We start from the raw sequence: 27,905 nt of genomic DNA, 5'->3' as shown, positions 1-27,905 counted from the left end.
AGATGTGCTGTTGCTTCTGACCATGTCCCACTGGCAACGTTTGAAATACTGAACGTCTTGCACCATTTGTGTTCAATCTGTATGGCCACCAGAGCGCACTAAACACCAACTGAGGGTATCATTGATAAAGGGAGAATGTCATTGTCAGAACACCTTATAAAGCACATGCCTTCATTTGAGTTGTCATTAACACGTGGCTGGATGTTATTAACAACGTGTTGATTATTTGTATAGTACCGTAGTCTAATTGGCTTAAGGTCAAGTCTGAGAGGCGTCAGGTGGAAGCAGCTTCTGATGAAATAAGAGAGCATAAGCCAAAGTTTATTGATATTTGCCGCAGACAAAGGCTTCTATTAGGTTAATGCTTAAACATCTCTAACACAATGACTAGTGAAAATATAAGTTCAGTAGTTTGCAAGTAAGTCACGTCCTCCCCTCCCTCTCTTCCTCTCTCCTTCCTCCCTCTCCCTTCTCCTCTCCATCTCCCCTCTGTCTCTGATTGGCTTCCTCCAAAGGTAATTGGAGGCAAAATTTGATATGCTCAATGTCATGGACAGGAATGAGGTTTCACCGGCGTCTGCTGCCACCATGAAAAAGAAAGCGGCGAGCAGCAGTGGATGCGGCCACATCAGCGCACCCAAGGCTGCCACATCCAAGGCTGCCACATCCAAATGTACAAGAAGCAACAGCAGGCAGAACTGTCTGGACGCTGCTTCTCCTGGCGCTCATAGCGGCAAGCAACCCGGTGTGGCCAGCAACGTCGTGATGGACGAGACGGAGGACGGAGAAGAGGAGTCCAAGTTTCAGCATCCGCGGTTGCGCCGAGCCGGGGGGAGCGGCAGTGGCGGAGGCGGAGGAGGAGGAGGAGGCGGCAGTATCAGGATGAAGAACTTTACGCCAGGAGGGGGAGCCGCGTCCTCGGCTTCCAGGAGAAACTCCAACAAGGAGCCCTGCCTTACGCACACAGAGGACGCTCCTGCTGCCCCACGGCCCACTGCTGCCTCCAGAGCCACCGAGACACCCTGTCCGGGCGATGCTGCCCAACGCGGCGAGAGCAGAAGAGCATCTGGGGCGGAGGCGTCGGAATCCGCGGTCGCGGTAGAGGTTTTAAACGCGACAGCGGGTGATGGTTGCAACGGCGTCGCTCCAATTTCCAGCATGAAATGCAACAAAAACGGAGAATGCAGGAGGGACTCGGGTACCGGGAGCCTGCGCTCAATCATCTCCAAGCAGGAGAAGCAGACAGGGGGCCCGGGGAGAGCCGAGGACGCGGGGAGCGCCAAGCGAGGAGCCCGTAACTCGACCACCGCCAGCATGGACGGCTCGATCACACCAGGCGGTTCCCTGACCGGGGGGCACGGAGGAGACCCCGGCGCTACACCCGTGTCCAGCGGTGTGCCGGAGAAAAAGGACTCCAAGGTGTCCTTCTCTAACGCGCCAAGCCGGAAAGCATCGTCCTCACTGCACGGCCCGACTCAGACTCAGACCCAGCAGCCAAGGAACTCTGTCACTTTCCAGAAGCCGGAGGATGGACCGCCAATTGTGCCCGCCGAGGATGCGGAACCTCAGGGCAGCCAAGCCAGCTTCATGCAGCGGCAGTTTAGTAGTATGCTGCAGCCTGGAGTTAACAAATTCTCCTTACGCATGTATGGTAGTCAAAAAGCAGTGGAAAGAGAGCAAGAGAGGGTAAAATCAGCTGGAAATTGGATTATCCACCCTTACAGCGATTTCAGGTAAGAGCTGGGGCTGCCATTGGTTGCACATTGGAAGTCATGAGGGGCCGTAAGGGTCCTCATTGTCACCTACAACTTACTTAGTGAGTAGCCTAACCACCAGGACTCCTTGGGAACACATAGCCTATATGGTTATTGTCCAAGGCTACCGGCTGCTGATGTTCCAGCCTGTCTCATATGATTGAATCTGTTTTAAATCGATGCATTGCTACGGGCTGCCGTTAATCCCACAAACAACCTGTTGTCGGACAAATTGACTCTAGCAAAGAGTGTCCTTTCAAGGTTGTAAACAAATCCTATTCCAGCCTGTACAGTAGCATGTCTGGGATGCTCAACAAGCCAGGCCTGCTAATACATCTCGACTTTTCGTTACAGTAGGCTCACATTTAACAAAGAGGACAGCGCTCCGACTCTGCTCGTTCGGGTTCATTTGAAATGCAATTGTAATCTGAGGATCTGGTTAATAATTGTTGTAGTATATTCTCTGCGATAAGAGCCGTGCGGACAGGATGTAGGCTATGTGTGTGTGCATGTGTGTATGCGATGCACTCAGTAATGGAATGTCACCTTGAGCCAAGTGTGCGAAAACAAGCATGCTCAATGGAGACATATCCGCCTGTACGACTCCCCGGATCCTGCATATTTTAATGACGGATGCACTGTGTTTATCACGGCTCATACACCGATTAACCAGCTGGACATCCAGCAGCTATTTTCTCATTTAAATATTTAGGGAAATCCACGAGCCAAAGGGCTCCTCGTGACCATGGGTTGCCTGTAAGCCTTTTTATTCGACACGTATCACTCGCTGAATTGTATTTGGGTCAGAAAATCAGAGGGTTTTACTCTCGGCTGGACCGGCTGGTTTCAGCACCACAGGGAGTGGACAGCTCCCATCTCATTTGGAGTCGTCTCGCGCTTTTGAGCGCTACCTTTAAAGCCCCCATCGCAGCGCCATTCATGTTTGGCCCATTTGTATCACATAACGCCGAGTCAGTACGCCACTGAACGCTAAACTTGAGCCACATCTTCAACAGCGGAGATGTAATTTTAACGACAGGTCACTGTGGAGACCTTCCTTCACCACGCAGACTCCCACACGGCGAGAGTCAATAGCTGACCTCCCCTGATTCGTATGCTAATGAATGCACAGTTAAAGCGGCAAAGTTGCTTCAAACATGATCATCGGGGTGGTTATTGTTGTTTTCCCGGTGGAGGAGTCAGAGCTTGTTGCATAAGTCGCAGTGTAATGACTCAGCGCTGCACCTGTCCTGCAGAGCTTCCTCTGACGGGCTCACATCTCAGTACTTTTTACTCTCTGTCCCATCTACCAGCCTGTCACATCACCACTGCCAGTGAGTCCAGACGGTCATTGGTCACTGTAGATATCTGTGTAAACTGTCATTGTTCTGTTAGAGGGCCTTAGAGACCCTGGCCCAACAAAACAGCTCATACACACACTTAACATAGCTTTACAATCTGGATACTTTGAATTTGGATGTTGAACATGCAGTATGTCCATCCCTATGGCTTGAATTGGTTTTAATAGTCCTTCCTATGCTGCGCTTCCCCCCTAAGATCCCACATTAATCAAATTATCAATTTAAACACTTTCTTTATAAATAGTCAAATTGGGCCAACATCACAATTTAGATAAAGATAGATTCATTTATGAGTGAGGAAAAAAAATGAAATTAAGTTCATAAAACACTTTCTTATTCAGTCTGATAATATGATGAAATTAAAATAAATGACAAGCTGTTGCATTAATAATTGGCTACACTTATTTTTACACATCAGGAAGGACTGTGGACCCGCCAGTGTAAGCGAAACACAAGTATCCAGCATTTAAGCATAAATATGCAGACGCAAGATCAGTTTTAGTCTGAAATTAATAAAGGAAAAAGAACCATGCTTATTTGATCCATGAGAATCATATGATTAACTTTGTTGTGTTGTGAAAATATAAAATGCGCAGAGAAATTGCACAAAAACACTGATTATAGCATTTCAATCTGGGAATAAGTAAATTCAGCGGAATATCGTTTTCTCATTATTCTCTGCATGTTCAAGCAGGCAAAAAACATAGCTCCCGCTCTTTGTTTACACTTTTTCATCTTGAGTTAGGAAGTCTCTTGTGCCTATCGGCTTTCCACAGCAACTATCTTTTCTTATCTGACTCTATTTTTGTCTGTTCTCCCTTCCCCCTTCTTTTCCCCTCCCGTACTGAACACACACCCATTGCCACCTCGCCGTCACGCACGCAACACGACTACACAATACACGCACTTAATAGGTTCTACTGGGATTTTACAATGCTGCTGTTCATGGTGGGCAACCTGATCATCATCCCCGTGGGCATCACCTTCTTCAAAGAAGAGACCACGACGCCCTGGATCATCTTCAACGTGGTCTCCGACACCTTCTTCCTCATGGACCTGGTGCTCAACTTTCGCACTGGAATCATCATTGAGGATAACTCGGACATCATTTTGGACCCTCAAACCATTAAGAAGAAGTACCTAAAAACTTGGTTCATTGTAGACTTTATCTCCTCCATCCCGGTGGATTACATATTTCTCATAGTGGAGAAAGGGATTGACTCAGAGGTGTACAAGACTGCTCGGGCCCTGAGGATCGTCCGCTTTACCAAGATCCTAAGTCTTCTGAGGCTGTTGAGGCTCTCCAGATTAATACGCTACATTCACCAATGGGAAGAGGTAAGAACACACATATCGTGGCGTTCTCTGGCCAAATACAGTATTAAATTAACTCTAAACACGCAGCTCACATCCACACAGGAAGACCAATCTAGTTGGCGACAAAAGGTCACTGGTTTGCCTCCAATATGCTGCTCTTGGCTCATGACCAAACCGACAATCTGCCTCTCTGTCTGCTCCAAGTGGCCTGCTCTCCTTCCCCTGCCGGCTCAGTATCAATGTTCTTACCTGCCACCTGGTGAGAAATGTAAACTGTCAGCGGGACGTCTGAGTGTTAACAAACTTTGCATTCTAATTACTGTTATTGTCACACAACGCCCCTGCCTCTCTGTCTGACCTGACAGTCCCACAGGTGGCATCAAGCTGTCTAATAAGCCGCCTATTAGCAGGGCAAACATAGTTAATCAATTAAGGGACCACAGGAAGAGCAGGTGAGGTAGAAGACGGTAATAATATGGAGCACTAGAGGAGGTATTCACTGAGATGTCACTAATTGTTCATTTAAAGTGATTGGAGAGGCTAGTAAAGATAACATTTCTGCAGAGACCTGGCTGGTAGACGAACAGGTGCTGTTGCTAGGTAGAGTCTGCGCCGTGTCGGCTGAACTCAAAGACCCAGTCCTGCCCTTCTTGGCCACTCTGCTTTTATCTACTCTGTGAGGGATGCACCCTGCTCCAGCCCCTCCTCAGACTCTGTCCTCAGTTGAAGGAGATCGGGAGGTCCGGCGATGTCATGAGATCACTCGACTTTTCGCTTATGCCAGTATTGGCAGCCCTGTGTTGGCATTTTGCAGCAGTGTGCAGCGCAGTGGGGCTCGCCTGCTCACTTGACCTTTGGATAATTGGATTTCAGAAGATATGATGTGATATGCACACACACACACACACACACACACACATATACACACAGTGGTGCATGATGGGAAGTGATACTTGGCATGCATGGAGGAAGAGTGGAGATGTGATGGGTAGTCAGATACTAGCATGCCCACTTCAAATGCCAGTTTCTTTAAGGCAATCTATCATATTTTATTTTGAAAATCCAGCCATGGTTTGACTTCCTCTCAGAGCTGTCCATGGTGCTGAATCTCTCATCAGTCAGCGTGGCAGTTTCTCTCATCAGCTCTCACTGGAATAAAATGATGACCTCTTGCTTTATTTTGCTTTACTGTTTTTGATGAAAATTGACTGTGAAAAGCCTGTGAAGCTTAAAGCTGTATTTAGAAAGATCCGCACATGTGATTCATGTCCTCGTCATTCCCACCACAGACTATCCCTTCTCCCTCACATGAACTGGGCAAACTATGACCCATTTCTTACACATTTATCATAGACTTTATCAGACATTTCTACATGTTTCATTGTGAAAAGTACCAATTTCTACACATTTAGACCCTACACAGATTATTATTGTATTTAGGCAGCCATTAAATTAAGTAGCATCACAGTGTGGTTCCTTGACATCAGTCAGGGGATGGGATAGATGATTGGCCTAAGTCACTGTCCAGTGACAGCGAGTGATTGATGTGTGAGACGACATAGACTATCAGTTGTTAAAGATCATGATGGTCCCTGTCCATCACTGTGTGTTTGAATGTGTACGTGGTGACTTGTCTGTCTGGGTTGTCAGTGTATTTTTGTGCCTGCAGGCTTGCGTGAGGGTTTTGTGTGTGAGTGACTGGACCCTGTGTGCGTGTTTGAGCCTCTGACTGATGTCATGTATCTCTGTGTAACAAATGTCTTGCCTTCTCCTGCTGTGTTTGATTTGGGACTGACGGGAAGCTGGCTCCCGTAGTCATTAATCAAACTTGGTATAATCCAAAGTAGACTGTGGAGCTGAGTGGGAAGCCAGTCCTGCTTCTAAGACATCAATGTCTTTGGTATTCATCAGTGTTATGAATGCCACGTTGTCTGTATTCTGCATTTTCCTGGCTCGGTTTTGACTCCTCTCCCTTTCTCGTTGGGCTGATCCAGATCTTCCACATGACCTACGACCTCGCCAGCGCGGTGATGAGGATCTTTAACCTGATTGGTATGATGCTGCTGCTGTGTCACTGGGACGGCTGCCTACAGTTCCTGGTTCCCATGCTGCAGGACTTCCCCTCAGACTGCTGGGTGTCCCTCAACAAGATGGAGGTGTGTGTGAGGGAAGCATGTCTGTGCATGCCAAGTGGCACATCTCAGCACTGGATTTGCATATTTTATTCCGTGTTGACTGTGAAAGAGTTAACCGTGGTCACAGAGCATTGATTGAAGTGTCTGACCATCATCAGAAAATATTGGCGAGGTGTCAATCAGTAATTTGTGACCGTGATAAACTCTTTCTTGTTTTTTTACAGCAAAACAAAACCAAAAAAAGCACTAGCCACCACCAAACAGCTAGTAATGTTGCTAGACTTGGAAACTTTAAATGGGAAACCATTATTACACATCAATGTCTGTCCTGAGGCGTACTGCTAAAAATGAAAAAGAATGATGTTTAATGTCCTTTGCTGCTTTAAATGAAGCCGTGGTAAGTCTGATAAATGTCAAATACTGCTTGAACTTATGAGATATCTTGCACCTGCTCCAACACCAGGCTACTTTAGCCATTAACCCACCCAAGTGTCTGGTTGATTGTTGTTTGCTTCATAGGTAATACAGGCAGCAGGAATGATAAGTGGAAGAAAAAAACATCTCTGTTTCTGCTGCATAAGATTTGATATGGTTTAAAATTCTCTGTTGTGAATCTGCTGGTTTTATAGTAGTAAAATGGTAAATTGTTTGGGTATTTAAAGCAGGCATTTGTCCCTGTCAACCCATCTTATTGACATAAGGGTTAAGATTGTTTTAATCCTGATATCTTACTGTTAAGTTCCAGTGAATTGTTTAAGATCCAAAGATGAAAACCTTTTAAAGACTGAGTTTTAACTTAAAAGGATAAATAATTATTAATGTGTGTCGTGGTCATTGAACAGACACTGCAGCTATACCGTATATACGAGTACAGAGCACTCACTGTACTCACAATTGCTGTTACTCATTCAGGAGGAATAATGTCTTCCAAACACATCGAGACATTTTCTCATATCACGACCTCCTGCAGCAGCATTCAGCCGGCGTGCCAGACATAGAAATCAACCAGTGAAGAAGCTGTGAAAAAGAAACCAGCGAGGTTTAAGCTCACCTCTAGATCCCTCTGTGCTTCCTCTTCAGCGTGTTTTGGCGATGACAGGAAAGATAAAAGAGGAAAACCGAGGGATGGGGGGAATACGGCCAGGCAGCTGGTCTCTTTGTTGCCATGTCTCTCTCAGAGAGATAAAAGCTGGTTGTTTATAGGTCTGTCTGTCAACCCAGCCTTTTACTAAGCGAGGAGAGACCACACCAACCCAGATATAAGGCACAGGTCCAAATGGGGCTTTAAACAGATTGGGTCCTGCTATCAGACATCGTCTGGGTCGGTTGTGACTGCTTGTAAATTTCAAATTTACAAGTATTTCCTGATGAGAGCAGTGACTCTTGTTTTTAATGTTATACAAAAGTAATTCTGATTAAATTAAGAATTTAATGTGAGGCGAGAGAGTAAATATCTGACAAAATGAGATATATATTTACAGATTAGGGATGGTTTGTGGCTGGGATGGTTTCATGTAATATTTAATCAATACTAATTGATAGCATGATCTCATAACCATGCCAAACATGGACTATGGTGGTGAAACTGGCAGAAGCATTTGGTATCTCTCAACTGAATGAGTCACGTAAGCCCAGAAAATAAATTCTTAATACTGTGGCGCAACCTCTAAAACAATAAAAATAATTTAAGGTTCATAAACATCATTGTTAAAATAGCCAGAATGAAGATATATAGGGAATATACAACTCTTCACCATTTAGTCTATGATTGTTTGTCAGACAGTCAGTTTGAATATGGACTTTGATTTGTACGTTATAAAATTAATTAGCTAATGCAGAAAATGATTAGTAGTAGATAAATAGTTCTTAGTTACCAGCACCCTGATACACATCTATTGTATAACCAGTCTCTCAAAATTTGTTCTTTTTTATTTCACGTTTTTATAAAAATTTCATAAACCGTTCTAAACTTCTCTTTAAAATATTGCAATTGTGTTTGCAACTGAATATTTCCTCTTTTATTAAGTGAAATGATGCAGAACAGTCAACCATGCGCCATGTGCACTGTAGAGTTTGAAGTCCAGGATGATGAAGTTTGGGGCTGACAGGCCACTGACTCCTTCAGTGTTCTCTCCCACTGTATAATCAAAGACAGTCAGTCTCCAGAGATCCGTCACTCTCAAACTAAAGGACCGCTCTGGCATGGTACAGGCTGCATATAGCCACCTGAGACCAGCCCCCTATTGAGTGGCTGACAACTTGTAACATTAGCCATTGTGGTGCAGCCTGGCCATCCATCAAGCATTGCACCCTACGGTGGCTCTGGTGGTGCGGGGCCCACGGGCTCATGGAGGGCGTTGAGAACAGTCTGTAACTCTGAATGACATCCACCGGCCAGTAATTGGATTCTGTCAAACTTGTACTTCCTCAGGGAACACAGGTTGTTTTAGCAGTATACATCTACTTCCGTCCTTAAAATTAATTTAGTTTATATTTAGCATTCACTTTACACAACCTTGTCAAAGTTAATTTCCAAGCAGGTAAAGTCTTGCTGCATTAGTACAGTACAGAGGCGACTGGGTAATAATAGTGACGGCAGTACTAACTGACAGACACAGGGTGTATAGTTTCCAGTCTGTAATTACAACTCTGTGTGCACCCGTCCCTTACTGTATCCACATCACAGAGACGTCTCACTCCCATTATCCCCCACTGCCATCAGCAGGAGGGGCTTTGCAGTACAGTGGTCTGCTCGCTTGGAGAAGATAAGCCAGTAATCACTATGTATGGTGTTAAATCACTTTATTTACTCACCACAATTAGTTTGGCCCAACAGCATTACAGGTCTGCTGCAGGACATTGCAGATTCGATTTAAAGTACTCGCCAGGCCAGTAACAGCATACAAAAATGAAAAGTGAAAGCTGCCGTCTGACTTCTGTAAATGGACTAGAAATTAGGTGGTGTTTGTTTCCAGAGTGAGGTGAGAAAAGAATGTGATTATCTCAGTCCCACAGGAACCCAGGTGTTTTATTCTGACGGATCTCACTGCACTTAGTACAAGCAGTGTTATAGCGTGCCACTGAAGCAAGAAGCACTGTTAGTGAACGTAAACAGCGGTAAGAATAGTTGTGCTGAGGCCACTCAAGCAGGAGAGTTTTGAAGACACAATCAGTCACGTATGGTCGCTGTCACACAATCGCACGTTAAGAGAACAGAAAACGTTCAAAGCAACTCCAACGGGACGTCATTCAGACAGCATGTATGTTAACTAAACTGTCATTGCAATATTTCTGGTTTGCAGCACATACTAGGAACACAAGGTCAGCTTGTTTGACTTTGCTACGTCTGCCTTTTCAATATGTCTCACACATGTTTGATATTTTATCAGATGTAAGTACAACAAATTACTTTTAAATGTTATTTGAAGACACAGGTGCATTTGAAAACAGTGCTAACCAGTGGCCTCCGACCTTATTCAAAACACCTCTCTTACTACGATCGTTATGACACCGCTGCTATAGAAATCATCAATACGCAATAAAACAGGACATTGCATCGTAGACGGGTGTCTCATACAGCCAGATGAATGCCATTACCAAAGCGAGAAACTCACTTAGAGCAATTCAGAAAGTCTCCTCTCACCCACGCCAGCGCCACATACGGCAAATCCAGCAGAAACATGAATACCGACCCAATAAAATGGCAAAAATATACATAAAGGATGTAAATATAATTCATTTTTACTGACCAGAAGTTAAGAAACAATTTGTCAGCTAAGGGTAGCGCTCATAGCTGCTGACGTGAAGGTGCCAGGCATGCTCTGTGATTGCCTGGGTCAGGCTAGCTAGCCGGAGCTAGCTTGGGCTGCCTTTCCTCACAATATCCAGCTTTTCCTGGAAAGTCCGCCGTGAAAATGTCTTTCCAAGAAGATCTGCAACCAAATCGATATCCTCCCCTCCTTCTACCATCGTGGGTTCAACAAATAGGTATCAAAACATTAACGGGGATGATTTGCTTGTGCAGCTCACTAAAGATGAACATGAACCGCTCGCTTGGCTTAAACAGAGACCTAAGGCCTAAGAATACAAACTTGAAATGTGACTGGTTAAAGGAACAGCATCATTACGATGTATTTCAAGCTTCAGCCGCCTGCAGTTTTTTGTGAAAGCCCAGGCAGATTTCTTTGACTCCAGCAAGACATGACGCCTGAAATATGATTGTATAAAAGCTCTAATGCAAAGTTACACGGCCAGAAGCACCGCAGCTGAGAGACATACAAGACATAAAATGAATAGAACAGGCTATTGGGAATAATTTAATAAGATTAATGGGAGGGCGGCACAGTGGCGTGGTGGTTAGCGCTGATGCCTCACAGCAAGAAGGAGTTTGCATGTTCTCTCTGTGTCTGCGCGGTACTCCCCACTGCTCGTTAGGTTCATTGGTGATTCTAAATTGGCCGTAGGTGTGCTCGTGAGTGTGAATGGTTGTCTGTCTCTCTGTGTTAGCTCTGTGATAGACTGGAGACCTGTCCAGGGTGTTTGTGTATACACTGCACGAACAGAAGTACAAGTTGTTATTTTACAGGGATATGTGCTGCAACTAGCCAGGCCTAGCTAAAGTCCTCCTCCTGTCTCCTGTCTTCAGTTCCTTCTTTCTATCAGAGAGATGTCAATCTGTTCATCTAGAATAAAGTTAAAGAAGTATATTTCACACAATTTAAGAGCATATATCAATGGGAAAGGTAAAATGTGTGCAGTCAGTGGTCTATTGTAAATCTGGGTTTACGCTAACTCCAGCTCTATAGCCTGCACTTGACCCGGCTCCCATCACATGGTGTACATGTGGGACAGAATACCAAATTTGCCTCCGACCTTACAATGAACTGCCTTAGGACGCTTTCTTGCCTTCCCCATTCGGAGTAAACATATTTCTTTGTCCACGATGCAGGTTATAAAGACAGCACATACACTGAGGCAGACGAGTTGAGAGGAAGACAGAGAAAGAGAGGAAGCGGCTCAGACTACAATAAACTCAGATAAGCCATTGTGATCTAAACCGGTGGGTGTGTGACGGGGGCCAGGCCAGAGGCTTGTGTGTCGATTATCTTTTGATATTCGTCCAGCCTATCGGCCGCCAGACACCCATTGGTCATTCTGTGTGATACAACTCCATTTCCCACTATCTGCTGCACTCTCTGTCTCTGTCGTTTCTTCCTTCCTGCACCAATCGCTCTCACAAAGCCTCAGCTCTTCACCACTTGGTGGAGAGAAGTGTGAACCAGTGAGACTGGAGACGGGGCAAAAGTTCATCCTAAGACAGGCCGGTGGTGTTTGTCCAGTTTTGGTTGGTCTGTTGCTCTATCCACCACTCTGCTCTTATTGGATGAGCCGTTATTTGCTGCCAGGGGGTGAATCCTGATGATTTCAGGGGTCACCTCAAGGTTTCCTCTTAGCAATGCTTCATCCTCAGTGGTATTTGGTACTATTTTGCTTTTAGCACTTAGCATGTTTTTGTATTAGCTAACATGCTAAATTGGAAATGATGACAGCACTGATGTTTTTAAACAGACTTTTTAAACTGACCTGTGCATAATCGTTCTGAAAGGCTCCAGCATTCCTTACACCTCTTTACTCTGACCCTGCCCTAGCAGTGAAACCATTTCTTACCAGATCTTTGTGCTGTAGCCGTCTTAAACAAGTAAACCGTAACACTTTCAGGCACATTACAATATTACTGTATGCTGCCAGAGTTGTAATTTTCTAAAAGCTTTAAGCATTATAGCATGACAGGGATTCTAGCATACATCTCAGCCAAATTCTTCATTGTGCCGATGTCACTTCTCAAGAGGACATAACTTTCTTGCATGTGTTCACTCTGTTTAGCGTATAACTTTAACGTCGTTTTCACATATTCTGTTTGCGAGGCCTCCTGAACGTCTAAGCTGCAGCAGCCCATGTAACGGTGCATTTTAGGATACTGCAAGCTTTTAAACTTAAAGAGCCTGCTTCATCAGCCAGCTTCAGACAGAGTATCTGTAGCTAATGGAGACCTGATCACGTCACAAAGCAACCGATAGTTCCCAAAGTGAAATCTCCGAGGAGCTCCGTTGAGACTTATGAGGATATGGAGTCTCTCCCTCTCTCTTGACTGTGCTATTTCAGAATCAAAGTGCTCATCGTTCATCTATTATTCAATCTGTTTCACTCCACTGTTTCTCTGTGTGTTTTCACATACACCATTTAGCCTCGGCCCACTTGGTGGAGCTATATTTATTTTTGGCGTCTTGATTTTCCTCTGCTTGTGTGGAGAGGTCCTTGTACCACTTGGTGGCCCTTTAATGTTGTGTCGCTTGGATGATAACAGACTTCGGCGCAGAAGAGACGTGCGGCTCAGTTGTTCCTTTGATTCTGTCCCGAAACATTGGATGATTGTTTGAATTATTGATTAAACTGTTATTCTGTAGATCTGACAGTTGTCAGTTTTATCTTTAAATCGGCTGCACAAAATATGATAACAATATGAGGTGGAGTGATATAAAGCACTTTAAATTTCTCAGATAAACTGAAGGATCAAGTGTTCCTTCTAGGGTTATTCTTATTGCTAATGCATGTGTTTGCTGTAGGTTATGGAGAAGATGCATTGTTTGCTATCTAAACACAGCCCCAGAGCTCCGTGTAGCCTGGTACAGATTTATGTTGGTATGTGTCTCTCTGTGTGCGTCAGAAGCCATGATAGAATTTATTTATTATTATTTTTTTTGTGCTCTTGAAACGAGACTCTATGGAGGCTTTGAGGGTGCTGTTTCTAACCCCATTAATCCATTCACATGAGCTGTACCCATTATAATAGTTTCATTACACACGCAGCTAGTTCCTCTGGTAGAATAAAACCCTATTCTTGGCATTGCCCGGCATTAGTGGCGTCAGCAGTGTGTTCAGGTTGAGGTAGCCAAAGTTACCACTCACTGCTAATGAAAGAAAAAGGGAAACAAAAGAAGCTCGGTGGACAAAAGGATCGGTTCTATGGAGCCTGCTGCTCAGTCATGTGACCAGTTGGTGTGTGTGTTTCTGCACAAAGCTGCATTTAGGAAAGCATACTGAGTGTTCATGCTCCCAACATGGTTAATGCTCCTCGATGTCTTTATAAGTCAAAATCTGAGGTTTTTAGCTTCATGAATCTCAGCACCAGCAGCCTGGTGACCGCTGCCCGGCTGTCACTGGTTGTAGTAGATTCCTATTCACGCAGCTCTGAAAGGGCATATTTAATGACCTCTCATTATCATTCCTCTCTGAGGAAATAATTTCCAAACCGTCTCTACTTTACTGATTAGGCCTCAAAGGATTCCCCTTGTGTTGTTTCCTCTTCCTCCCTCTTTCCTTCTAATGCAACCCTGTCCCCCGAGCTCTCATTTGTATAAGTGCTATTCCATGACCCCATTGTCCCCAAAGCTTTTCTTCTAGTTGCTGTATCTCCCTGCCACCACTCTCCCTTGAACCATGCCTTTTTATGTAACACAGATGTCTCTAACTTTGTCTCCCTTCTTCTCTTTCCACAGAATGACACCTGGTCAGAACTGTACTCCTTTGCCGTTTTCAAGGCAATGAGCCACATGCTGTGCATCGGTTATGGCCGACAGGCCCCAGAGAGTCTATCAGATATCTGGCTCACCATGCTGAGTATGATTGTAGGAGCTACTTGCTATGCCGTTTTTATTGGCCATGCAACAGCTCTGATCCAATCCCTGGACTCCTCTAGACGGCAGTATCAGGAAAAGGTGAGGAAACAACTCTGTCCCATGTTCTCAACACTTGTTCTGGTTGCTGTTTAACCTTCAAGTAAAGATTTGACTTTGGGAATATGCACTGGAAGGAGAGGACACAGCTAGCCTTTGTATGTCTGAACGTCAAAAAAGAACAACACCTCATCTACCAGTCCCTCTAAAGATCCTAACCCTCCACAAAAACATATCAAAGTGTATAAATAGCATATAAGGATGAGCATCTTTAAATTTTGTGATAAAATAAAAGATGAAATTCTCCTTCATGGGAAGAGACAATAAAACATTTTAAAATGAAAGATTAGAAAATACTGTGTTGCAATGTTAAAAACAACGTTTCTATTCTTAGCTATTTGGTTATTTCGCAGATGTATTGTTTTTATAGTCCTTGTAGTTTTAGGGTCAGATCTTTTGAATTGTTGCAGAAATTAAATCAATAATATATTTAATAAAAGGTATTGAAGGAGGAAAGCTCAGAAAGGCCAAACTGATATTATGTGAATGTGTTCATATCCCTGTGCAGGTTTAGCCTCACATTACATGTTGAGAACTGGTTTTATTTTCAGATTTTAAATCTGGGAATAGAAAATCATTGGAATCCTATTGGAGCTATAAATACCTTGGTTTAAGTACTTAACTCGGTATCAGGTTTGAAAAAGATGGACTGGTTTAACCATATGAGACAGAACAGCACCAGTTTTGCTAAATGATCCACAAGTCAGTGTGGTTAAAGAGCTCGAACAGCTCTTTGTCACATGTTTCTCTGTCTCTTTCTTAGTTCCTCATTGGCTACAGCTTATTGTGGGGTTGGTAATGTTCTTGATTGGGCCGGTTTTGCTGCATCTGGGTCAGGACAGCTTGTCATCACTGATGGACCAACAAAAACAGAATTATACCAGCGAAATCTAAAAGAAAGTGTCAGGACATCTGTCTGTGAGATGAATCTTAAGAGGAGCTGGGTCCTGCAGAAAGACAACGACCCCAAGAACACAAGTCGTACTACAAAAGAATGGATAAAGAAGAACGTGAAAATGAATGTTTTGAAATTACAAAGTCAAAGTCCTGACCTTCATCTAGTAGCAATGTTGTGCAACGACGTGAAGCAAATAGTTTGAGTGAGGAAACCCACTAACATCTCAGAGCTGAAGTTCTGTACTGAGGAATGAGCTCTCAGATGCTGATCATAAGTTATCAGAGACATTTAGTTGCTATTATAGTTGCACAACAGGGTCACACCAGATGCTGCAAAAAAGGGTTCACTTACTTTTGCACCTCACACATTTGTACTACTTTCTATTTTGTTTTTTTGACTGGGTTCTCTTTGTCTTCTGTCAGGACTTGTGTGATGTTTTGAGTCATTTTTTTTTTATGCGGAAATGTTGAAAATGTTGCGAATACTTTTAAAAAGCACTGTACATGCTGCTGGTAATTTATTGGACCTCATAGTTTCATTCATCAACAAGGCCAGATTTTCATATAATGAATGTAAATTTTATAAACATTTATCAACAAGGACGAAATTTTGATGCAACAGCACCGTTTGTTTCAATTAACACCAGAACACACAGGCTATGACCTTAATTACACACCATTCAGGTAGTGTTAAAGCACCTGTCGGCATTGTGATGAGGTCGTGTTTCTCTTTGAAAATGTGACATTGTTTGAAACAAAGATGGGGATCAGAGCAGCGCTGAACGGTGCTGCAGCAGTGGCCTGTGGTGGTAGCATCACAGCCGCTCTGTTTCCAAGCAGAGTCTCGCTGGCTGGGGAGCAGGGGGAGGGCTGCTGGCGTTCAGCAGCCAATCAGAGGCTACGGGTGTGTTCGGCCAGGTAGAGCCACGTTGCCGGGGGGTGGGCGTATGTGTGTGTGTGTGTGTGCATTTGCGTGCGTGATATGATGTCCCCTTGGGCAGCAGTGGAATTGATGAGGCAGCAGACCTGTGTGTCCTGCCAATGTCATCCTGAAGGTGACGTAAGCAACCATGGCTGCCTCTCTATCCGTCTCACTCGCTTCCTGATCACTCACTCACTGGCTCTCACTCTACCTGCGCTCTGTGTTATCTCTTATGCATCTTTAACTTCACATGATCTCACTCCCCTCCCCTCCCCTCCCCTCCCTTCCCCACCACCCCATTCACCTAAATATCCACCACATATTCTGCTTTACCTCCATCTTGATCTCTCCTCACCTCCTGATCTAAATTTCGGTCTGTTTCCTTCTCCTCCTCCTCCTCCTCTCTCTCTATCCTTTCTGGTGGTGATGTCCTTGAAAGGTGCAATGCTAGAGCTAACCGGCTGCTACAGGGAGCAAAGCGAGGGGGAGGGGAAACCTGTGGGAGACAGAGTCCTGGCGCACTGCGAGATATTTGAACCGCTGTGCAGTTCACATCGTTTACAGTGTTTTTGTCAGATTGTTGTCTGGTTAGCAACGTATAAAACTCCCCGCAGGATGTTTTTTTATTTATTTATTTTTTTTATTTTGCTGTGTGGCAGAAGGCCTGAGTATAAATCATGTCCAATAAATGGTTTAAAAGACAACGATTCCGCAAGCTGAGTGCTGACCGGTGCTCTTTGTCTTCTGTTCTGTCCTGGATTTTGGGAGTTAAAAGGCTATGGAGAAGCCCTTTGCGTTTTATTTGTGGAGTTGAGTTTTCTTCGAGGAGACACTTACTCAGCCCACTTTTCTCGTTGCTGATGGTGGAAAGTTTTAAGTATCTTCTTTAATCTACACAAGCACTCCGAACACTGACAATAAACTAAAGTCTTACATATTTATGGGCTGTGGTGAGTTGAACGCGTTTGTCTAATCCTCAAACCGCCTGCATTTTTGTTCATTTTAAGGACGAACTGAGAAGTGAGAAACACACATGCTCTGGCATTAGAAATTACCCCATAAAGCTGCGTGCTTTCCGTGTGTTCATTCGTGTTTAGACATTTTCTCTTCCTGTCCCAGAATATAGTTTTTCTGCTGAGGGCAGGAAAGTGCATTTCCTCAGTGAACCCTTTTTTTTCCAGCCAGTTGTCAGATTTTTCTTTTTTTTTTTCTTGTGCCGCTCTGTGAGGATTAGTATTTGAGCTGAAGACGTGTTTAAAAAAAAAAAAGATAAAATAACACACAGAGCAGAAAAGTGGCAGCCATGCCAGTGAGGATGATGCTGATGCTGCTGGGTGAATTCGCCATGCCTCCAGATAGGGGCCGTGAGTGACATTTTTATCATTTGGAGAGTGTTAGCAAAACAAGTCTGCTGGCAGTCTGTTACAGCCTCAGTGTGGATGGAGCTAGCATTGTGTGGTGGTTTCCGTTTCGGCCCAGAAGTAATGTCAGGCTCACAATCCACGCGGGTTAAATTTGGAGAGAATTTGGCTTGGTGGCTTTGGTGCAGAGACCTATGAGTTATTTATACATGGCAGCAGTGGTAGCAGTGCACAGTGACACGTAGCAGAGGAGCACATAGACCTACACAGACCGCCTCACTTGTGACACATTTTTCAGATACATAAATACATGAATTATGAATTAATTTATTCCTAGACATGTTGGCCTAATGGTTATGGATGCCATATAACAGCATCATACACCGATCAACCGAACAACCTTCCTAATATTGTGTAGGTCTCCCTTGTGCCTCCACAACAGTTGTGACTCATCAGAAAATAGACGTGGGCCTTCTGAGGGTGTCCTGTGGTGTCTGGCAACATCCCACAGATGCTTGATCAGTTTCTAGTGTATTTGGAGGCCAGGTCAACACCTTGTGCTGTTTTTCATGTTTTTTTTTTTAGTTGTTGCTAAACCGTTTTTGTGTGTGTGTGTCTGTGTCAGGCTGCATCCTGCTAGGGATGGCTGCAGCCATTAAGGAGTGTCATTGCTATGGGGTGGGGGTACCTGGTCTGGTCTAGGTGGGTGGTACGTGTCTAAGTAACATGCACACGAATGCCAGGTCCCCAGCAGAACACTGCATTGTAACAAGTTGTTATTTACGTCTCCTGTCGGTGGTTTTAATGTTGTGGCTGATCAGTGTACATGGTTTGTTTGGGAAGAGAGACATATCACATATCATGTTGCTTTCTCTCTAGATTAAAATGTCATGTCCAAGCAAATGTTTGACCAGCTGAACATCATTTTTTTGGTGCGTATCCTATTTTATGTCCAACTGTGCAGCTCCTACCTGGGCCTCGTCCAACAGGTCCTTTCATTCATTAGTCCTGACCTTGTCTGCGGTTAGCAGAATGTGGGAAAACAAGACTAAAGTCCCATAATTCTAAGTTTTTCCAAGATGGTTAACCCAGTGCTAGCCTTGTAATGACACCATTTAAACAGCCATATGAGCTACTGATGGCGGTTATTAACAAGTGATATCAGATCCAAATAAGCCGTGCTAGGATCCTTTTAAATGAGCTGAATCTACTGAATTAGTGATATCATGAGATGCAACACCACATCACCACATATACACAGTCGTTTGTTTAAACTCCTATAGTTCTAAATTAACTATTGTCTCTGTCTCATGAGATACTGGAACTTGGAAACTGAAGTTCATGACTTTCTTTCATTCAGTCGTTAGTTTTTATGATCTTATAACATGATGTGAATGAGGCATGGGGGCTGTGTGGGTACGTGGTGCTGTGCTTACATGACATAAAGACACACTGACTGCTATTTCTTTACCTGTTGGGTGAGAGACAACACACTTTCTTATATGTTACTGATGGATGAAGTTTGTTCTAATTTGCCAGAATAAGTGAAAACACCACTAAGGTGTGCAGGGCCTTTGACAGCCGGTTGTTAAGTGCAGTCAGTCTGGACTTTGCACCTCCTTCATTTATATGTGGAGACACTGATGTTTTATAACAACTAGACCCTGCACTGAAATAGAGTTTCCACTTACTGAAGAATGAAAATGGACTTATTTAACATATAAAGATGTAAAAACACTTCTGTGCATTTGGAGTGGCCTGCACAATACATACTTTATATTAGTCCACCGTGATGAAGTGGTGCAGCCATATCAAGCTCTGTTTATTCAAAGCCAAAGTCAAGATGTCATGGTCCGGCTAGTGTCTGTTCTACGAGCTTCAGTCTTTCAGTCTTGCACTGGACTACAGGATGTTCCTTAGGTTTTCTTTTAGTAGTTTGAGGGTTACACCCACTACAACACCCACTAAGACATGAAAACCTTTGTGATTTAATAACATTTTAAAAGGAAAGATAACTACATGTGTCGTGATGTAACTTGGCTTCGACTATATCCATAACTCACCAACACTCTTTTCTAAAATGATGATTTAGTGTGCGATCAGTCACTCGGCAGATGCTTCTGAATATGCATCAACCAGTTTGATGTGCAATGTAAATAACAGCTGAAGAATTTAAAATTTTAAAGTCAAACATTTTAACTTGATTTGTAGAGTGTATGTCCAATAGCAGGACCATGAAGACTAAGCAGCTAAATGGAATTCATGCGTCATTCATTCATAAATTTGCATTTCCTGCTGCTATGATGAAATCTGCGTTTTGAACACCTGATCATAAATCTTTAATTAATGTAATTTTTAATTTGCATTTTTTACCGATTTAAGATGGTTTTATATATATTGAGAGACTTGCCAATGATTCTTGAGTTTACAATGTTGTATTTTGCTTTTTTGTTAGAGCTCCCTTTAATTTACATTTTAATTATGTGTTGTGCCTTTAAGACATGCGTCAGAAGGGAGATTAGCCATATAACAGGTGTTTGCATTAATAATCATCACCTAATGGCCTCGCTTATTGGATCAGCTCTCCCCCGTTGTACTTGCAGAGACTGATCTTAGTCAACGAGACAGAGAACAGACAGTAGTCTGAGCTCTCTGTAATGATGTGGCGCTGGACAGCGTACAAGATTGTTTTCTACCTTCTCCTCCACCCCGTTGTCCTCCCCCTCTTTGCACCGCTACCACCAGCAGCAACAGTGATCTGTCTTCCTCTAGTCGGACTGCTTGTCACTGATCGCTCCAATTATCCAGAAGCAGGCTGACTTAGCAGAGATAGTGGCCAAAGAGATTCTTACGCCAACGTCTACAACAAAGACAGAGTCTCCGGAGTTGTGCGAAGTGATTCTCACTACTCTGGCAAAAAAAGAAAATGTGTAATGAACAAACCCTTATCATCCAGTCTCCTTTGGATGTCACGATTTCCTGTATTCCCTCAGAAGTTTTATTTTGTTTAATGAGACTTTGTACTGTGTGACCCCACAGTGTGTTGTTTCTCCCTCTGTACCCAGCTCTGAACTAAAGACCAACAAGAAGACAAGCTCTGACTTACCACTTTCTGATTTTCTTCTCTTGGGTGAATGTGCTCCATAATGTCATGAGGCAATTTAGCCTGGAATCAAGTGAATGAATTATACATCCACATGGACGTTCAGGATGAACCTGAAGTAGAATTTCCAATGGAGACGAGTTGTGGGATGAATGAGAGGAGAGGAGAGGAGAGGAAAGAAGTGGTGAATAATAAAAGTCTCTGAATGACAAATCACAAAAGGCAAATGCAAACTGTTTAGATTACAAAATGTGACTGGAGCGTTTTCTTTGATGTCATCAAAGTGGCAGAAAGTGGATGTCATTTTCAATCTCATTTGGGTGTTTGTCAGGCCCCTCTGGGTGCTGTGACGCACTGACCAAACGCTTGTTGCCTCTCCTCTGTGACACTGGAGGGATTTTAGGTTCGATGATCGATATGGCGCGCGGTGACATGGCACTGAAAGTCAAGTCATTAAATGCCACCATCTAACTTCAATCAGACTGGCTTTAGCCGCCTGGTGCGTTCAGATTTAGCCGAGTCACGAGCTGCTGGAACGACTTTCTGGTCTTACCACAGCTGCTTGCATCCGAGGTTTTACCTCGCTACGAGATTATCCCCACACCTACGCTTTTTACACAATCAGCTCTTCTGTTCTATGAGAGGCCGCCGACTGCAGCGTTGGCACTGACACGTCGGGTAAAGAGTTGTGACACGGGGTCATCTCTTCAGGCTGTTCTCCATCTGTAGTTGTCAGGAAGCAGAGTCACTCATGCAGGTGAGACCTTGTGTTGTGTAACTCCATCAGAAGAGCTGCATAGCTGCCTAGGAGACTTTTCTTCAACGTGGATGCTCAATAATTCAAATATTACATGTTTATGTTATATTGCTGAATAAAGCTCTGTGGGTGACGATGCTAGGCAGAAACGTGCATTGCTTTTTTTGTGTGTGTGACAGTCCTTTACCCTGACTTTACCGCAGAGCAGTCTGCGGTCACATAAAGAGTATAAGATAAGATAAGATAAGAAGAGAAAACGTCATTGTCAGTTTAGTTTGGGTTGTTTCATCATGTCCCTGTCGAGAACAGTCTCAGCAGAGGGCACAAACTATTTTTTTGTTGCCATTTTTTCTTGGTGAGTGGGACCTTGAGTCTCCTGCCAGATGTCACAGCTCAAATGATGGGTGAAGGGATGGATGGAGTCATTATAGAGCTCAATTGCCTTCTTCTTCAAGATGACCCTAGCGGTCAACCAGGCCAGCAAGATCTGAGACAAACAACAGTATCTTGTAAGTTTAATGTTTGACCACTGGACATGCAGAAAGTGTGAGAGTTCATTGTGGTAGCTCTGAATTTTAAGTCAGTGCATTTGCTTTTTATGGGCAGAGTGACATGAAACAGGAAGTATGAGACTGAGCTTTAACCATGTACTGTTCCTGGTATTGTATTATGTAGTGTAAAATCTACTATGGTGACATTTAAAACAAGACTATGGCTGTCCTTGGACAGTCTTGCACATTCCTGCTTTGAGCTTTATGCCAATGTTGTAGAACTAGTTTTCCACAGAAGTAGAGCTAAAGCTGTAGTTTTTCAAGTTTTGGGGCACGAACTGGATGTGAGCCAGGAGATCCCCAAAATGATCAAATGTATTAAACATAATCCTAAAGAGGTCATGGACGGTAATTATCTAAAAACCTTTATAAAAAAAAAAGAAAAGAAAAACTGTATGGTGTGTCCCGTCCCCATAAGCTCAAAAGCCGTTTACATGTAATTTTGTAAGTAGAATTGCAGCCCTGCGGTTTTAGGACAATGATAATATTCCTGCATATGCAGCCAGGTAGGCAAAAAAATTAAATGGTCTTTACATAGTCAGTTACATGACCTCACTCCCACTTTGTCTTCATTTGCTGAAAACCAGCCTGAAGGCATTAGACAAAGCTGGCAGACCACCGGCAGAAAGATGCCAAACATCTGCAGAGGTCTACTGGGCACAGGCTAAAACTAAACACTGGCAAAAAAAGATTTAGAACCAAATATTAGATAGAAGATCATGATTTATGTCAACTTATTTTGCCGTCTTTCCTAAAATTGCTTGTTTTTGTTGTAATAATTGAAACAAAAACCCAAGACAGTCCTTCAGAGTGTTTACTAGGTGAGCATTGTTTCATTTCATATCCAATGTGCTGCAGCAGAGATCCAAGAACCCAACAAAAAATACAACAACCTGTTAATGTTGTAATTCAATATGTTTTCTCGCTAATGTGACCCTAGTAAGAGTGTAGCAGGGTGATTTGGATGCTTTTCTATTCAATATTATAAGTTACAACACTGCTGTCACAAAGTCGGGGATTGGGAAAAGATTGTATTGCCGCAGTGATTGTCCCTGTGTGCACATGCATTCAGCTGTGTACAACACAAACGTCTTTGTTTGCCAAATGTGCCTCCCTTTAGGAAACAGAGAACCAGGCGCTGCATTCCTGATAGTAAACAATGTTCGGTTTAGAAATTTATACGCTGCTCTTGAGGATTCACAGCTCATAAGTTTGTTTGAGCAGGTGGACCTCATTGTTTTGCTCAGGGCTGTTTTTCTGTAGCAGAAGTGATCCGGGCACCTTGCAGTTGTGGGGAGGTCTTGCTACTATTGAAGCCGTTGTCAGAGGATGATACTTGACACTAGCAGACATTTTTTTTTGCCGTGTCCATCCACCACACAGGCCAGGTTTGGGACTGTGTGAGATGGAGGCAGCACGGATGATGACTTCCTCAGTCTGTGAAAGTTGTGAGTACACGGTCTCTGCCAGCCCGCTGACCTCTCTAAATTGTGTTTCGGACAGCTTTATACGTTCTGGATTGAGCTGCGGTCTTATGATGCTTTGCTGAGGTGCACAGAGTCTGACAGCAAAGTACAAGGAGACATCTTTTTCTCTCAACCGTGTCTGTTCTGTTTACCTCCACGTCCATCGCTCCCGTCTCCGCAGCTGAGCCCGGTCGTTTTTGGTTTCTCAGTGGTCACTTTGCACGGCCTGTGATTAGCATATCTCAACAATAGAGGCTGATTGTTTGTGCTGCTGTCGCGTTGAACGCTTCACTTTGTATTGATCCGGCTTTGACTGACTTCTAGGTAGCACTGATCAAAGGGGGGGAGTGTGTTCATATCGGACGTGTGGCTGCTTATATTGTGTTTGTTGACAGACTGGAAGAAATGCAAGTGAAGTGCTGTTGTTTTCGAGGCATCATGTTCATAAGTTCACTGTTTATTTTAACGAACGCAGTTATCACAGGATACAAATGCATGTGTGAGTCTCTATAGAGAGCCGAAGTCCCGCCCCCTCTACTTCCGGGTTATGGGACCTATCTTTCGAAAAAATATGCACAGCAGTCTATGGCGAAAGATAAATTATTTTCTGGTCCCGATCGACTTGTGCCTTGGATTATACATATGTTGTTTTTCAGAATAAAAAATGATTTTATATGTCAAGAATGTCACTGTTTGTCGCAAGATAGTTAAGTAAAACGCTATGGAAAATACGTAATTAAACGAACTACAAGTCCCGCATGCTGGCGCGTACAGAACCGACCAAAACTCCTTTCGTGTAACTACAGCTCTCGACATGACCCGATTTATAATGATTTTCACCTCGTTTGATGCTTCTGCCTTCGTCCTGGAAGAAGACGGTAAAGCTCAACGAGGAGATAGCCATAGTTCTCTAGGGATCTCTAGAGAGATGTAGTTCACTAACCGATCTCATACAAAACCTAATGTTGTTCAGCTTATTTACGTCAAATAATTTATCTCTTGACGTGAAAAATTATCTTTTAAATTCACACACATCATATGTGAAATTCATGCCACAATTCGATCGGGACCAAAAAGTAATTGTTATCGCTCCATAGACTGCCGTTCATATTTTTTCGAAAGATAGGTCCCATAACCCGGAAGTAGAGGGGCGGGACTTCGGCTCTCTATGCTAATGAAAATCTGTAAAAATGTGCACACAAATGATCTAGTCCCTTATGTTTTAAATTTATGTAACCACTTTAATTATATTTAGATTATTTTTTTAAGATTTGGAGGCGACATTGTTTATTTATAGGTTTTTTTTTCCACATGCTATTTATGTATTCTTTTGTTTCGTCTTGGTTTATTTAGAGGATGAAGATGTTTTTTTTTTTCTTATTGTCAAAAGGCTTATGAAAGGACCAAAACCAAGTTTATTAGACTTTCAATAAAGCCAGAGCCTTTCTCCTCGACATATGTGTGTAAGACTGGCCACAGATGTATAATTGTAAATAATAATGTCCATAAGCAAATATGAACTGCAGTTTTTAACTCCCACTAAGCTACACTGCTCATGTTCAGTGTACCGATGCAGCTCCTTGGTGTGTTTTAGTGTTTGAATTATGGTCTGTGACCCAGAAGAGCAAACTATATCAGTCCTAATAATAATGAATAATCTCGTTAACCGGATCAATTAATTGGGGTCTTATTCTGACAATAAGAGACATGAAGAATATCACCAGAATTACGCTCTAATGGGAACATTACAGTTAAACAATGTCACACTGAGAAATGAATCCAGGCATATAATGCACACTCAGCATATTGCTAAAATCTAACTGCTGACTGCAGCTCAATAACGTTTTCTTTCTTTCTTTCTTTTTTTTTTTTACTGTCTATATGCACTGCATTAACAGAACATCATCCCTGTCCATCGCACTCTCTCTTAGTACAAACAAGTGGAGCAGTACATGTCCTTCCACAAGCTGCCCGCTGATTTCCGACAGAAAATCCATGACTATTATGAGCACAGATACCAGGGCAAGATGTTTGATGAGGAGAGCATCCTGGGAGAACTCAGCGAGCCTCTCAGAGAGGTGAGACAAAAATGCAAGACACACAATTTGCATAAATGACTATCAGCCTTGTCTTGCATGCCAGACTGAAGTTGTACTTTAAGGTTGTTTCACCATTCCTACCTGCACTAAACAACGTGCCTTTTCTCAGGAAATTGTCAACTTCAACTGTCGCAAGCTGGTGGCGTCGATGCCGCTGTTTGCCAACGCAGAGCCGAACTTTGTGACGGCCATGTTGACCAAGCTGCGTTTTGAAGTATTCCAGCCGCACGATTACATCATAAGGGAAGGCACCATCGGCAAGAAAATGTACTTCATCCAGCACGGCGTCTGCAGCGTCATCACCAAGGGAACCCTTGCGATGAAGCTCTCAGATGGCTCCTATTTTGGAGGTGGGATGACTTGTTTGCACTTGCACGTGACTTTTTTTGGTGATGCAGTTTTTAGGTTTTGTTTCAAAGCCGCTGGATTTTGTCTTTCGTCATTTCAGAGATCTGTTTATTGACGAGGGGTCGGCGAACAGCCAGCGTGCGAGCAGAGACTTACTGTCGACTCTACTCTCTGTCCGTTGACCACTTCAATGAGGTGCTGGAAGAATATCCCATGATGAGACGGGCCTTCGAGACCGTTGCCATTGACCGTCTAGACCGCATAGGTGAAAAAGAAACACAAGAAAATAATCAACACAAATGTTCAAATTCACTGCAGACTGAGATATTGTTTTTAATTAAGAAAATAAATAATGTCCTCTGAAAGGAACTCTGTGTACAAACAACAAAATAATATCATGCTCAGGAAATGTTTCCAGACTATTAATGGTGAAATAGGCAGAAAAATGAGCTGCTCTGTTCCCACAGAATGACACAGGACACTGTAACAGTAGATGAGTGTACAGGGTGAGACGTCCAATATCCTCCGGGCTTGTTCTATTAGACGATGTACCTGGTGTGAAGGACATCACATGCTATATCTAACTCATATTGCTCTCTCTGTCTAAAGATTCCTATTTAAATGTATTTGTGCCTTGTTCAGCGCTTTGTACTCCACGTCCTATCTCTTGTCTGCTTCCACCGCTCAGCTTTCTTTGTGATAATTAGTCCATGTTTTTAATTTATTTCTGCAGGCAAAAAGAACTCCATCCTGATGCACAAGGTTCAGCATGATCTCAACTCTGGCGTTTTCAACAACCAGGAGAACGAGATGATCCAGGAGATTGTTAAGTATGATCGTGAGATGGTGAAACTGGTGGATCTGCAGAGGCCGCGGGCCATGTCTATGACGCCCTCCATTGGGGGCATCTTTGCTCCTCCAGGTCAGCAGCAGTCGGGCTCTGCCATCGCCACTCTCCAGCAAGCTGTGGCCATGAGCTTCTGCCCTCAGATGGCAAGTCCTTTGGTGGGTCCAGGGACTCTGCAGTCTCCTCGTATGGTGCGAAGGTTTCATGTGATGCAAAACCTGTCCAGTCCAGTCTCCATGTCTCCTCTTCAGTCTCAACCCCCCCAGACACTCGGAGGGGCGTTTGGATCTGCAATTTCAAGCCCACCAGTCCAAAGCCCGCTCGCAGCAGCTTCAGGACGGACTTTCCAGTACATGGCGAGCGTAGGACCCTCTGGGTCCCAGTTGTCCCTAGTACAGCATCATGCACCTAGCCCCACACAGACCCAGCAGAGGCCTGCCTCACACAAGAGCACCCACTCACTTCATACGGGCAGCTTGAGCCAGGACACCCGAGCTTTGTCTGCCTCCCAGCCTTCGCTCCCCCAGGAGGGTACACCACAAGCTGTATCTGCATCTGCATCTGCAGCTCCCAGCCCTCCGCCCTCCACCCGCACCTCCAACACCTCCATCGGTCCCCCGCAACCCTCTCACCCCAGCTTGCCAGGGCCCTCAGGGGTAGGGAGATCGGCGGGAGCCCAACAAAGGGTGGCCTTTGCCTCCACACCTCCTCCTGGTGGACCTACTGGAATGGGGGCAGTAGCAGCAGCTGCTGGATCAGGACCTCCAGACTCTGGAGTTCCCAAGAAAGATTCAATTGTCAGCCTTCCAGAGCAAGACTCTGCCAGATCTCGGCTGTCTTCCAACTTGTGACCCTGGTAGAGTTCAGGAAAGAGGCCTTTTTTGTAGAAGAATCTGTTTGGTTTAGGTCAGTCCAGCTGATCTGTCAGCCCGCTAAATGACCAATCAGCCACCGCCAGCTCAACCAGTCATTCAACCTGAATGCACTGTGTGCTGGTGTCAGCAGAAGGAAAAGAGCTACTCACAGTCTTGAGACACGTTGGCTATGAGGAGTCTATACAATTAAACTAGTATAACTTAAGGTGGAACTGGTCTAGTCTACTGTGCCAGCACCTTTAGTCTTAGTATCACCCCCTTCACTCTGCTTCCAAACACCTACTGTATATCGCTGTCTTTACTGTAAAGATATAAAGAA

General features: G+C 43.9%; 1 protein-coding gene across 1 annotated transcript; it reads left to right on the top strand.

Annotated features, from left to right (window-relative positions):
* Nucleotides 1-537: 537 nt before the first annotated feature.
* On the top strand, nt 538-27,562 carry LOC311488829 (potassium/sodium hyperpolarization-activated cyclic nucleotide-gated channel 2-like; the record flags this gene model as incomplete). Its single annotated transcript, XM_084545680.1, has 8 exons — nt 538-1,733; nt 4,030-4,453; nt 6,427-6,588; nt 14,124-14,342; nt 25,349-25,495; nt 25,626-25,866; nt 25,965-26,129; nt 26,598-27,562. 8 exons carry the CDS (start codon nt 538-540, stop codon nt 27,560-27,562), a joined length of 3,519 nt encoding a protein of 1,172 aa, XP_084401806.1.
* Nucleotides 27,563-27,905: the final 343 nt, after the last annotated feature.

This window comes from Chelon labrosus (genome assembly GCF_963514085.1).
Source record: "Chelon labrosus genome assembly, chromosome: 6".
Classification (NCBI taxonomy): Eukaryota; Metazoa; Chordata; class Actinopteri; order Mugiliformes; family Mugilidae; genus Chelon; species Chelon labrosus.
The sequence above is the reverse complement of the archived record's forward strand: the minus strand, read 5'-3'. Positions and strand labels throughout refer to the sequence as shown.